The following is a 13,812-nucleotide window of genomic DNA, read 5'->3' as shown; positions in this document are numbered from 1 at the left end:
GAGCTCTAGTGTGTGTGTGTGTGTGTGTGTGTGTGTTTTTTTTTTTTTTTTTTTCTTTTTACAGGTATCTTAAATTTGTAAACAATGTCACATGATTGCTGTGATCTCCTAGCGATCACATGATCAGGAACTGTTATCGATTCCTGTTTGCGGTATCTGACTACAGCCAGACTCTGATATCACTTCTCCTTCATTCCAAGGGGCGGTTTACATCTGTGTCACCCTGTTAAGAGTAATCCAAGGCGGATTGCTTTTCACAGAGGCACAGGGGTAGCGAGCAGGAAACCTGTTTTGTTTATTTTATGACACCCCAAGGGGTAATGTTGTAATAGGGATTGCGGCGCAGCCCCATTGACTTAAATGTGTCTCGTTCGATGGCGATCCCGCCCACAGAACAGGACAGAGATCATTTTTGCTGTGCTGTAAAGCAGAGTGCTGCGGCACGTGTACTCCCCCGCCTGTCTGCCCTTGCAGTTTAAATTGGGGGTGGTTAAAAACCGCAGCTCTGCCTTTTTTTTTTTTTTTTTATAATAGCTATCAAGAAAAGTTAATTTTACATTTCCTAATCTGATCACCCAGTCCCTGTACTATAGAGATAACAAGTGTGTGTGTTTTTTTTCTTCTTGTCTTATTGCGCCATCTAGTGGAGGAAAAAGTGAAAGACCAGCTGGAAGCTGCCAAGCCGGAGCCAATTATAGAGGAAGTTGTAAGTAACCAGAAGAAGTGAGCTGTATACAGATCCCTTTTCATTAATATCCAGTATAAACTGGAGAGGAGAAAAGGGGATCATAGGGGGAGTACAGCTCTGTGTACGGGTAGAGGGGATCATAGGGGGGAGTACAGCTCTGTGTACGGGTAGAGGGGATCATAGGGGGGAGTACAGCTCTGTGTACAGGGGGAGGGGATCATAGGGGGAGTACAGCTCTGTGTACAGGTAGAGGGGATCATAGCGGGGAGTGCAGCTCTGTGTACAGGTAGAGGGGATCATAGGGAGGAGTACAGCTCTGTGTACAGGTAGAGGGGATCATAGGGGGGAGTGCAGCTCTGTGTACAGGTAGAGGGGATCATAGGGAGGAGTACAGCTCTGTGTACAGGTAGAGGGGATCATAGGGGGAGTACAGCTCTGTGTACAGGTAGAGGGGATCATAGGGGGGAGTACAGCTCTGTGTACGGGTAGAGGGGATCATAGGGGGGAGTACAGCTCTGTGTACAGGGGGAGGGGATCATAGGGGGAGTACAGCTCTGTGTACAGGTAGAGGGGATCATAGCGGGGAGTGCAGCTCTGTGTACAGGTAGAGGGGATCATAGGGAGGAGTACAGCTCTGTGTACAGGTAGAGGGGATCATAGGGGGGAGTGCAGCTCTGTGTACAGGTAGAGGGGATCATAGGGAGGAGTACAGCTCTGTGTACAGGTAGAGGGGATCATAGGGGGAGTACAGCTCTGTGTACAGGTAGAGGGGATCATAGGGGGGGGGGGGGAGTACAGCTCTGTGTACAGGTAGAGAGGATCATAGGGAGGAGTACAGCTCTGTGTACAGGTAGAGGGGATCATAGGGGGGAGTGCAGCTCTGTGTACAGGTAGAGGGGATCATAGGGGGGAGTGCAGCTCTGTGTACAGGTAGAGAGGATCATAGGGGGAGTACAGCTCTGTGTACAGGGGGAGAGGGGATCATAGGGGGGAGTACAGCTCTGTGTACAGGTAGAGGGGATCATAGGGGGAGTACAGCTCTGTGTACAGGTAGAGAGGATCATAGGGAGGAGTACAGCTCTGTGTACAGGTAGAGGGGATCATAGGGGGGAGTACAGCTCTGTGTACAGGTAGAGGGGATCATAGGGGGGGGAAGTACAGCTCTGTGTACAGGTAGAGAGGATCATAGGGGGGAGTACAGCTCTGTGTACAGGGGGAGGAGATCATAGGGGGGAGTACAGCTCTGTGTACAGGTAGAGGGGATCATAGGGGGGAGTACAGCTCTGTGTACAGGTAGAGGGGATCATAGGGGGGAGTGCAGCTCTGTGTACAGGTAGAGGGGATCATAGGGGGGAGTACAGCTCTGTGTACAGGTAGAGGGGATCATAGGGGGGGGAAGTACAGCTCTGTGTACAGGTAGAGAGGATCATAGGGGGGAGTACAGCTCTGTGTACAGGGGGAGGAGATCATAGGGGGGAGTACAGCTCTGTGTACAGGTAGAGGGGATCATAGGGGGGAGTACAGCTCTGTGTACAGGTAGAGGGGATCATAGGGAGGAGTACAGCTCTGTGTACAGGTAGAGGGGATCATAGGGGGGAGTACAGCTCTGTGTACAGGTAGAGGGGATCATAGGGGGGGAGTACAGCTCTGTGTACAGGGGGAGAGGGGATCCTAGGGGGGAGTACAGCTCTGTGTACAGGGGGAGAGGGGATCATAGGGGGGAGTACAGCTCTGTGTACAGGTAGAGGGGATCATAGGGGGGAGTACAGCTCTGTGTACAGGTAGAGGGGATCATAGGGGGAGTACAGCTCTGTGTACAGGTAGAGGGGATCATAGGGGGGAGTACAGCTCTGTGTACAGGGGGAGGGGATCATAGGGGGGAGTACAGCTCTGTGTACAGGTAGAGAGGATCATAGGGAGGAGTACAGCTCTGTGTACAGGTAGAGGGGATCATAGGGGGGAGTACAGCTCTGTGTACAGGGGGAGGGGATCATAGGGGGGAGTACATCTCTGTGTACAGGTAGAGGGGATCATAGGGGGAGTACAGCTCTGTGTACAGGTAGAGGGGATCATAATGGGGAGTACAGCTCTGTGTACAGTTAGAGGGAATCATAGGAGGAGTACAGCTCTGTGTACAGGTAGAGAGGATCATAGGGGGAGTACAGCTCTGTGTACAGGTAGAGGGGATCATAGGGGGGAGTACAGCTCTGTGTACAGGTAGAGGGGATCATAGGGAGGAGTACAGCTCTGTGTACAGGTAGAGGGGATCATAGGGGGGAGTGCAGCTCTGTGTACAGGTAGAGGGGATCCTAGGGGGGAGTGCAGCTCTGTGTACAGGTAGAGGGGATCATAGGGGGGAGTGCAGCTCTGTGTACAGGGGGAGAGGGGATCATAGGGGGGAGTACAGCTCTGTGTACAGGTAGAGGGGATCATAGGGGGAGTACAGCTCTGTGTACAGGTAGAGAGGATCATAGGGAGGAGTACAGCTCTGTGTACAGGTAGAGAGGATCATAGGGAGGAGTACAGCTCTGTGTACAGGTAGAGGGGATCATAGGGGGGAGTACAGCTCTGTGTACAGGTAGAGGGGATCATAGGGGGGGAAGTACAGCTCTGTGTACAGGTAGAGAGGATCATAGGGGGGAGTACAGCTCTGTGTACAGGGGGAGGAGATCATAGGGGGGAGTACAGCTCTGTGTACAGGTAGAGGGGATCATAGGGGGGAGTACAGCTCTGTGTACAGGTAGAGGGGATCATAGGGGGGAGTGCAGCTCTGTGTACAGGTAGAGAGGATCATAGGGAGGAGTACAGCTCTGTGTACAGGTAGAGAGGATCATAGGGGGGAGTACAGCTCTGTGTACAGGTAGAGGGGATCATAGGGGGGAGTACAGCTCTGTGTACAGGTAGAGGGGATCATAGGGGGGAGTACAGCTCTGTGTACAGGTAGAGGGGATCATAGGGGGGAGTACATCTCTGTGTACAGGTAGAGGGGATCATAGGGGGGAGTACAGCTCTGTGTACAGGTAGAGGGGATCATAGGGGGGAGTACAGCTCTGTGTACAGGTAGAGGGGATCATAGGGGGGAGTACAGCTCTGTGTACAGGTAGAGGGGATCATAGGGGGGAGTACAGCTCTGTGTACAGGTAGAGGGGATCATAGGGGGGAGTACATCTCTGTGTACAGGTAGAGGGGATCATAGGGGGGAGTACAGCTCTGTGTACAGGTAGAGGGGATCATAGGGGGGAGTACAGCTCTGTGTACAGGTAGAGGGGATCATAGGGGGGAGTACAGCTCTGTGTACAGGTAGAGGGGATCATAGGGGGAGTACAGCTCTGTGTACAGGGGGAGGGGATCATAGGGGGGAGTACAGCTCTGTGTACAGGTAGAGAGGATCATAGGGAGGAGTACAGCTCTGTGTACAGGTAGAGGGGATCATAGGGGGGAGTACAGCTCTGTGTACAGGGGGAGGGGATCATAGGGGGGAGTACATCTCTGTGTACAGGTAGAGGGGATCATAGGGGGAGTACAGCTCTGTGTACAGGTAGAGGGGATCATAGGGGGGAGTACAGCTCTGTGTACAGTTAGAGGGAATCATAGGAGGAGTACAGCTCTGTGTACAGGGGGAGGAGATCATAGGGGGAGTACAGCTCTGTGTACAGGTAGAGAGGATCATAGGGGGAGTACAGCTCTGTGTACAGGTAGAGGGGATCATAGGGAGGAGTACAGCTCTGTGTACAGGTAGAGAGGATCATAGGGGAGTACAGCTCTGTGTACAGGTAGAGAGGATCATAGGGGGGAGTACAGCTCTGTGTACAGGGGGAGGAGATCATAGGGGGGAGTACAGCTCTGTGTACAGGTAGAGAGGATCATAGGGGGGAGTACAGCTCTGTGTACAGGTAGAGGGGATCATAGGGAGGAGTACAGCTCTGTGTACAGGTAGAGGGGATCATAGGGAGGAGTACAGCTCTGTGTACAGGTAGAGAGGATCATAGGGGGGAGTACAGCTCTGTGTACAGGTAGAGAGGATCATAGGGGGGAGTACAGCTCTGTGTACAGGTAGAGGGGATCATAGGGGGGAGTACAGCTCTGTGTACAGGTAGAGGGGATCATAGGGGGGAGTACAGCTCTGTGTACAGGTAGAGGGGATCATAGGGGGGAGTACAGCTCTGTGTACAGGTAGAGGGGATCATAGGGGGAGTACAGCTCTGTGTACAGGTAGAGGGGATCATAGGGGGAGTACAGCTCTGTGTACAGGTAGAGAGGATCATAGGGAGGAGTACAGCTCTGTGTACAGGTAGAGGGGATCATAGGGGGGGAGTACAGCTCTGTGTACAGGTAGAGGGGATCATAGGGGGGGAAGTACAGCTCTGTGTACAGGTAGAGAGGATCATAGGGGGGAGTACATCTCTGTGTACAGGTAGAGGGGATCATAGGGGGAGTACAGCTCTGTGTACAGGTAGAGGGGATCATAGGGGGGAGTACAGCTCTGTGTACAGGGGGAGGGGATCATAGGGGGGAGTACATCTCTGTGTACAGGTAGAGGGGATCATAGGGGGAGTACAGCTCTGTGTACAGGTAGAGGGGATCATAGGGGGGAGTACAGCTCTGTGTACAGTTAGAGGGAATCATAGGAGGAGTACAGCTCTGTGTACAGGTAGAGGGGATCATAGGGGGAGTACAGCTCTGTGTACAGGGGGAGGGGATCATAGGGAGGAGTACAGCTCTGTGTACAGGTAGAGAGGATCATAGGGAGGAGTACAGCTCTGTGTACAGGTAGAGGGGATCATAGGGGGGGAGTACAGCTCTGTGTACAGGTAGAGGGGATCATAGGGGGGGAAGTACAGCTCTGTGTACAGGTAGAGAGGATCATAGGGGGGAGTACAGCTCTGTGTACAGGTAGAGGGGATCATAGGGAGGAGTACAGCTCTGTGTACAGGTAGAGGGGATCATAGGGAGGAGTACAGCTCTGTGTACAGGTAGAGAGGATCATAGGGGGGAGTACAGCTCTGTGTACAGGTAGAGGGGATCATAGGGAGGAGTACAGCTCTGTGTACAGGTAGAGGGGATCATAGGGAGGAGTACAGCTCTGTGTACAGGTAGAGAGGATCATAGGGGGGAGTACAGCTCTGTGTACAGGTAGAGGGGATCATAGGGGGGAGTACAGCTCTGTGTACAGGTAGAGGGGATCATAGGGGAGGAGTACAGCTCTGTGTACAGGTAGAGGGGATCATAGGGGAGGAGTACAGCTCTGTGTACAGGGGGAGGAGATCATAGGGGAGGAGTACAGCTCTGTGTACAGGTAGAGGGGATCATAGGGGAGGAGTACAGCTCTGTGTACAGGTAGAGGGGATCATAGGGAGGAGTACAGCTCTGTGTACAGGTAGAGAGGATCATAAGGAGGAGTACAGCTCTGTGTACAGGGGTAGAGGAGATCATAGGGAGGAGTACAGCTCTGTGTACAGGTAGAGGGGATCATAAGGAGGAGTACAGCTCTGTGTACAGGTAGAGGGGATCATAGGGGGGGGGGGGGAGTACAGCTCTGTGTACAGGTAGAGGGGATCATAGGGGGGAGTACAGCTCTGTGTACAGGTAGAGGGGATCATAGGGAGGAGTACAGCTCTGTGTACAGGTAGAGGGGATCATAGGGAGGAGTACAGCTCTGTGTACAGGGGTAGAGGGGATCATAGGGGGGAGTACAGCTCTGTGTACAGGTAGAGGGGATCATAGGGAGGAGTGCAGCTCTGTGTACAGGTAGAGGGGATCATAGGGAGGAGTACAGCTCTGTGTACAGGTAGAGAGGATCATAGAGGGGGGAGTACAGCTCTGTGTACAGGGGGAGGGGATCATAGGGGGAGTACAGCTCTGTGTACAGGTAGAGGGGATCATAGGGGGGAGTACAGCTCTGTGTACAGGTAGAGGGGATCATAGGGAGGAGTACAGCTCTGTGTACAGGTAGAGGGGATCATAAGGAGGAGTACAGCTCTGTGTACAGGGGTAGAGGAGATCATAGGGAGGAGTACAGCTCTGTGTACAGGTAGAGGGGATCATAAGGAGGAGTACAGCTCTGTGTACAGGTAGAGGGGATCATAGGGGGGGGGGGGAGTACAGCTCTGTGTACAGGTAGAGGGGATCATAGGGGGGAGTACAGCTCTGTGTACAGGTAGAGGGGATCATAGGGAGGAGTACAGCTCTGTGTACAGGGGTAGAGGGGATCATAGGGGGGAGTACAGCTCTGTGTACAGGTAGAGGGGATCATAGGGAGGAGTACAGCTCTGTGTACAGGTAGAGAGGATCATAGAGGGGGGAGTACAGCTCTGTGTACAGGGGGAGGGGATCATAGGGGGGAGTACAGCTCTGTGTACAGGGAGAGGGGATCATAGGGGGAGTACAGCTCTGTGTACAGGTAGAGGGGATCATAGGGGAGGAGTACAGCTCTGTGTACAGGGGAGAGGGGATCATAGGGGGGAGTACAGCTCTGTGTACAGGTGGAGGGGATCATAGGGGGGAGTACAGCTTCTGTGTACAGGGGGAGGGGATCATAGGGGGAGTACAGCTCTGTGTACAGGTAGAGGGGATCATAGGGGAGGAGTACAGCTCTGTGTACAGGTAGAGGGGATCATAGGGAGGAGTACAGCTCTGTGTACAGGTAGAGGGGATCATAGGGGGGAGTACAGCTCTGTGTACAGGTAGAGGGGATCATAGGGGGGAGTACAGCTCTGTGTACAGGGTAGAGGGGATCATAGGGGGGAGTACAGCTCTGTGTACAGGTAGAGGGGATCATAGGGGGGAGTACAGCTCTGTGTACAGGTAGAGGGGATCATAGGGGGGAGTACAGCTCTGTGTACAGGTAGAGGGGATCATAGGGGGGAGTACAGCTCTGTGTACAGGTAGAGGGGATCATAGGGGGAGTACAGCTCTGTGTACAGGGGAGAGGGGATCATAGGGGGGAGTACAGCTCTGTGTACAGGTAGAGGGGATCATAGGGGGGAGTACAGCTCTGTGTACAGGTAGAGGGGATCATAGGGGGAGTACATCTCTGTGTACAGGTAGAGGGGATCATAGGGGGGAGTACAGCTCTGTGTACAGGTAGAGGGGATCATAGGGGGAGTAAAGCTCTGTGTACAGGGAGAGGGGATCATAGGGGGGAGTACAGTTCTGTGTACAGGTAGAGGGGATCATAGGGGGGAGTACAGCTCTGTGTACAGGTAGAGGGGATCATAGAGGGGGGGAGTACAAGTACAGCTCTGTGTACAGGTAGAGGGGATCATAGGGGGGAGTACATCTCTGTGTACAGGTAGAGGGGATCATAGAGGGGGGGAGTACAGCTCTGTGTACAGGGGGAGGGGATCATAGGGGGGAGTACATCTCTGTGTACAGGGGGAGGGGATCATAGGGGGAGTACAGCTCTGTGTACAGGTAGAGGGGATCATAGGGAGGAGTACAGCTCTGTGTACAGGTAGAGGGGATCATAGGGAGGAGAACAGCTCTGTGTACAGGTAGAGGGGATCATAGGGAGGAGTACAGCTCTGTGTACAGGTAGAGGGGATCATAGGGGGGAGTACAGCTCTGTGTACAGGTAGAGGGGATCATAGGGGGGAGTACAGCTCTGTGTACAGGTAGAGGGGATCATAGGGAGGAGTACAGCTCTGTGTACAGGGGGAGGGGATCATAGGGGGGAGTACAGCTCTGTGTACAGGTAGAGGGGATCATAGGGGGAGTACATCTCTGTGTACAGGTAGAGGGGATCATAGGGAGGAGTACAGCTCTGTGTACAGGTAGAGGGGATCATAGGGGGGAGTACAGCTCTGTGTACAGGTAGAGGGGATCATAGGGAGGAGTACAGCTCTGTGTACAGGGGGAGGGGATCATAGGGGGGAGTACAGCTCTGTGTACAGGTAGAGGGGATCATAGGGGGGAGTACAGCTCTGTGTACAGGTAGAGGGGATCATAGGGGGGAGTACATCTCTGTGTACAGGTAGAGGGGATCATAGGGGGGAGTACAGCTCTGTGTACAGGGGTAGAGGGGATCATAGGGGGGAGTACAGCTCTGTGTACAGGGGTAGAGGGGATCATAGGGGGGAGTACATCTCTGTGTACAGGGGTAGAGGGGATCATAGGGGGGAGTACATCTCTGTGTACAGGGGTAGAGGGGATCATAGGTGCAGATATTTGATTTTTAGTAATTTTCTTTTTTCCTCTTAGGATCTGACTAATTTGGCTCCAAGGAAACCGGATTGGTGAGTTGCTCTAGTTATCAATGACAAGATTCATCTAATATTATTTTAATATTTCAACTAAAAATAAATTATTTTTGACTAAAATAAATGTAATTTTGCCGCTGCTCGCTATTATAGGAGGAACTGGGCATCTCCGATTTCCGGCTTATCCCCCCCCCCCCCCCCCAACAACATGGCTGAGTTGAAATGATATGCCAAGAGACTCCCTGTATGTCCTGCCCACCATCACATAACATCACGATTGATAGGCCAGGAGACTCCCTGTCTGTCCCGCCCACCATGACATAACGCCAGGAGACTCCCTGTCTGTCCCGCCCACTGTGACATAACACCAGGAGACTCCCCGTCTGTTCCGCCCACCATGACATAACGCCAGGAGACTCCCCGTCTGTCCCGCCCACCATGACATAACGCCAGGAGACTCCCTGTCTGTCCCGCCCACTGTGACATAACACCAGGAGACTCCCCGTCTGTTCCGCCCACCATGACCTAACACCAGGAGACTCCCCGTCTGTCCCGCCCACCGTGACATAACGCCAGGAGACTCCCTGTCCCGCCCACCATGACATAACGCCAGGAGACTCCCCGTCTGTCCCGCCCACCATGACATAACGCCAGGAGACTCCCCGTCTGTCCCGCCCACCATGACCTAACACCAGGAGACTCCCCGTCTGTCCCGCCCACCGTGACATAACGCCAGGAGACTCCCTGTCCCGCCCACCATGACATAACGCCAGGAGACTCCCCGTCTGTCCCGCCCACCATGACATAACGCCAGGAGACTCCCCGTCTGTCCCGCCCACCCTGACATAACGCCAGGAGACTCCCCGTCTGTCCCGCCCACCATGACATAACGCCAGGAGACTCCCAGTCTGTCCCGCCCACCATGACATAACTCCATGATTGACAGGCCAAGAGACCCCTGGTCATTCCTTCCCACAGTCCCGCCCACTTTGTCAGCTACAATTCGCACTTCATGATGAGATTGTATTTCCAGTGACAGGAAGTGACATCAGCGATTCTTTGATTACTTCCTCCAAGCATAGCGGCTTTTTCTCTTTGCCAGCAATGACATCGACTTTTCAAAAATGATTGGTGAAATAGATTTAAAAAATGAGTACATGGGGACAGGAAGTGATTGGTGTGTACATGAGGACAGGAAGTGATTGGTGTGTACCTGGGGGGACAGGAAGTGATTGGTGTGTACCTGGGGGGACAGGAAGTGATTGGTGTGTACACGGGGACAGGAAGTAATTGGTGTGTACATGGGAACAGGAAGTGATTGGTGTGTGCATGGGAACAGGAAGTGATTGGTGTGCACACGGGGACAGGAAGTGATTGGTGTGTACACGGGGACAGGAAGTGATTGGTGTGTACCTGGGGGGACAGGAAGTGATTGGTGTGTACCTGGGGGGACAGGAAGTGATTGGTGTGTACATGAGGACAGGAAGTGATTGGTGTGTACCTGGGGGGACAGGAAGTGATTGGTGTGTACCTGGGGACAGGAAGTGATTGGTGTGTGCATGGGAACAGGAAGTGATTGGTGTGTGCATGGGAACAGGAAGTGATTGGTGTGCACACGGGGACAGGAAGTGATTGGTGTGTACACGGGGACAGGAAGTGATTGGTGTGTACACGGGGACAGGAAGTGATTGGTGTGTACACGGGGACAGGAAGTGATTGGTGTGTACACGGGGACAGGAAGTGATTGGTGTGTACACGGGGACAGGAAGTGATTGGTGTGTACACGGGGACAGGAAGTGATTGGTGTGAACACGAGGACAGGAAGTGATTGGTGTGAACACGAGGACAGGAAGTGATTGGTGTGTACACGGGGACAGGAAGTGATTGGTGTGTACACGAGGACAGGAAGTGATTGGTGTGTACACGGGGACAGGAAGTGATTGGTGTGTACACGAGGACAGGAAGTGATTGGTGTGTACACGGGGACAGGAAGTGATTGGTGTGTACATGAGGACAGGAAGTGATTGGTGTGTACATGGGGACAGGAAGTGATTGGTGTGTACACGGGGACAGGAAGTGATTGGTGTGCACATGAGGACAGGAAGTGATTGGTGTGTACATGGGGACAGGAAGTGATTGGTGTGTACACGGGGACAGGAAGTGATTGGTGTGCACACGAGGACAGGAAGTGATTGGTGTGTACACGGGGACAGGAAGTGATTGGTGTGTACCTAGGGGGACAGGAAGTGATTGGTGTGTACACGGGGACAGGAAGTGATTGGTGTGTACACGGGGACAGGAAGTGATTGGTGTGTACACGGGGACAGGGAGTGATTGGTGTGTACACGAGGACAGGAAGTGATTGGTGTGTACACGGGGACAGGAAGTGATTGGTGTGTACACGAGGACAGGAAGTGATTGGTGTGTACACGGGGACAGGAAGTGATTGGTGTGTACACGGGGACAGGAAGTGATTGGTGTGTACACGGGGACAGGAAGTGATTGGTGTGTACACGGGGACAGGAAGTGATTGATGTGTACAGGGGGACAGGAAGTGATTGGTGTGTACACGGGGACAGGAAGTTATTGGTGTGTACACGAGGACAGGAAGTGATTGGTGTGTACACGGGGACAGGAAGTGATTGGTGTGCACATGAGGACAGGAAGTGATTGGTGTGTACACGGGGACAGGAAGTGATTGGTGTGTACACGGGGACAGGAAGTGATTGGTGTGTACACGGGGACAGGAAGTGATTGGTGTGTACATGGGGACAGGAAGTGATTGATGTGTACATGGGGACAGGAAGTGATTGAGCAAATTGAAAACGATCCTAGGGTTCAGCTCCAAGCCTAGGGTGGTACAGCGAGGGGAGGAATGTTTTGCGTTGCACAGCTGACTTCCTGTCCATTGACTCCATACAAGAAATATAACCCCTCCCACCCCCCGCTGCTACTTCCTGCATTTTTGTCACCCTGCAGGGACCTGAAGAGAGACGTCGCTAAGAAGTTGGAAAAACTGGAGAAGAGGACGCAGCGGGCAATCGCAGAGTTAATACGTGAGTAATAAAACCTATAGGATCAATTCACCCAACACACTGCGGGATAAATATCCTGACTGGAAGGATTTTCCCCCTTAATGACCAGGCCATATGATTGCGATTCGGCACTGCGTTACTTTAACGGACAATTGCGCGATCATGCGACGCTGTACCTAAATAAAATTTAAGTCCTTTTTTCCCACAAACAGAGCTTTCTTTTGGTGGTATTTGATCACCTCTGCGATTTGTTTTTATCTGCGCTATAAACAAAAAGAGCGACAATTCTGAAAAAAAAAAAAAACAATATTTTTCACATTCTACTATATAACATTCCCAATAAAAAAAAAAATTAAAAATCAAAATTTTTTAACATTTTAGGCCAATTTGTTTTCTGCTACATAATTTTTGGTAAAAAAAAATCGCAATAAGCATATTTTGATTGGTTTGCGCAAAAGTTATCGCGTCTACAAACTACGGGAAAGATTTGTAATTTTTATTATTATTTTTTTTTACTAGTAATGGCGGCAATCCTAACTGACATTTTTGACACTTTTGGGGGGGACCAGTGACATTACTACAGTAATCAGTGCTAAAAATATGCACTGTCACTGTACTAATGACACTGGCAGGGAAGAGGTTAAAACAGTGGGTGATCAAGGGGTTAAATGTGAGCCTAGGGGAGTGTTTACTAACTGTATGGGGGAGGTGCTTGTGGAATGACCATAGAGACCTGTGTTCCTAGATAGAAGGATCACAGGAGCTCTGTGATCATTCCAGAGAGAAGAACGGTCGGCTGTGTTTACAACATCTGACCGTTCTTCTCTCTCAGTGGGGAGCGATCGCGGGTGTCAGGCAGCAATCGGAGCCGCCTGCCCCGTGCATCGGAGTCCCCGCTGACGAGTGGGGGGTGGGAGCCCCCTAGCTGCAGGCGTGTGACCGATATATACTTAAACGTCGGTTTGCGCAGGAGGGGCTGCCTGCTGCAGTAAAACTGCGGCGGGCGGTCCTTAAGTTGTTAAGTAGTCCTCACCCCCCTGACACGCCACATTTTGTCATTTTTTTGGAGGGAGGAGCGGGTACCTCGTTTTGACATTTACCCTCTCACACTTCCGCTCGGAGTGCCGCGGCACCCCGAGCATTCTCCTCTCCCCCTCCCTCCCTGCAATCTTCTGGGACATATCAGATTGCTGGCCAAACAAGACACGCAGCACAATTCGAGCATGCGCAGTGAGCGCCCGGCTGTGAAGCCACAAGCTGTCACAGCCAGGTGCCCACTCTAGTGACCAAACAGAGGGGGGGATCGAGACTTTTTTTTTTTAGTAGGTGGAGCCTGTTGAGTCCCTCCCACAGCTTTGCTCCCTGGCTATGTACAGCACAGTGATGCTTTCATAAGGTAATATCTGGGATTGTAAAGGCGTGTGGTGCCCACAAAGTGGATATAAATCCTTTGTGTCTATTGGGGACAATATTTATATGAATGTTTGTTTTTTTGCCCTTTGTGTGAGTAATATTCCCCTTCACCCCATAGGGGAGCGTTTAAAGGGACAGGAGGAGAACCTGGCAACGGCTGTTGAGTCAGCAAAGCAAGAAGATGAAGATTCCGACTAGAGAATTTCAGATCCGTCCCCGGGGACCCGCCCACTGCGACAGGAGAGATCATTATCTAACCACAGCTGGCAGGGCAAAATGGACGCCCCCTCCTCCCCCCCCCCCCCCCCCCCTCTAGACCAGTGTTTCTCAACTCCAGTCCTCAGGGCCCACTAACAGGCCAGGTTTGCAAGAAAACTGAAATACATCCCAGGTGATATCATTTGCTGCTCAGTGATTGCAGTACTCTAGTCTGCATCTCCCCAAGGTAATACTTAAAATCTGGCCTGTTAGTGGGCCC

The 13,812-nt window shown here is 52.3% G+C and overlaps 1 protein-coding gene across 1 annotated transcript in view; it reads left to right on the top strand.

Moving 5' to 3' along the window:
• Positions 1 to 13,612, top strand: part of CCDC12 (coiled-coil domain containing 12) — a 31,730-nt gene extending 18,118 nt beyond the window's left edge. Inside the window, exons 5-7 of the mRNA XM_082258017.1 lie at positions 8,888 to 8,922; positions 11,866 to 11,942; positions 13,453 to 13,612. Coding sequence (XP_082114143.1) covers positions 8,888 to 8,922; positions 11,866 to 11,942; positions 13,453 to 13,532 — 192 coding nt within the window. The 3' untranslated portion in view covers positions 13,533 to 13,612. The remainder of the gene's footprint in view (positions 1 to 8,887; positions 8,923 to 11,865; positions 11,943 to 13,452) is intronic.
• Positions 13,613 to 13,812: the final 200 nt, after the last annotated feature.

Source organism: Pelophylax lessonae (genome assembly GCF_965119305.1).
Source record: "Pelophylax lessonae genome assembly, chromosome: 5".
Taxonomy (NCBI): Eukaryota; Metazoa; Chordata; class Amphibia; order Anura; family Ranidae; genus Pelophylax; species Pelophylax lessonae.
The sequence above is the reverse complement of the archived record's forward strand: the minus strand, read 5'-3'. Positions and strand labels throughout refer to the sequence as shown.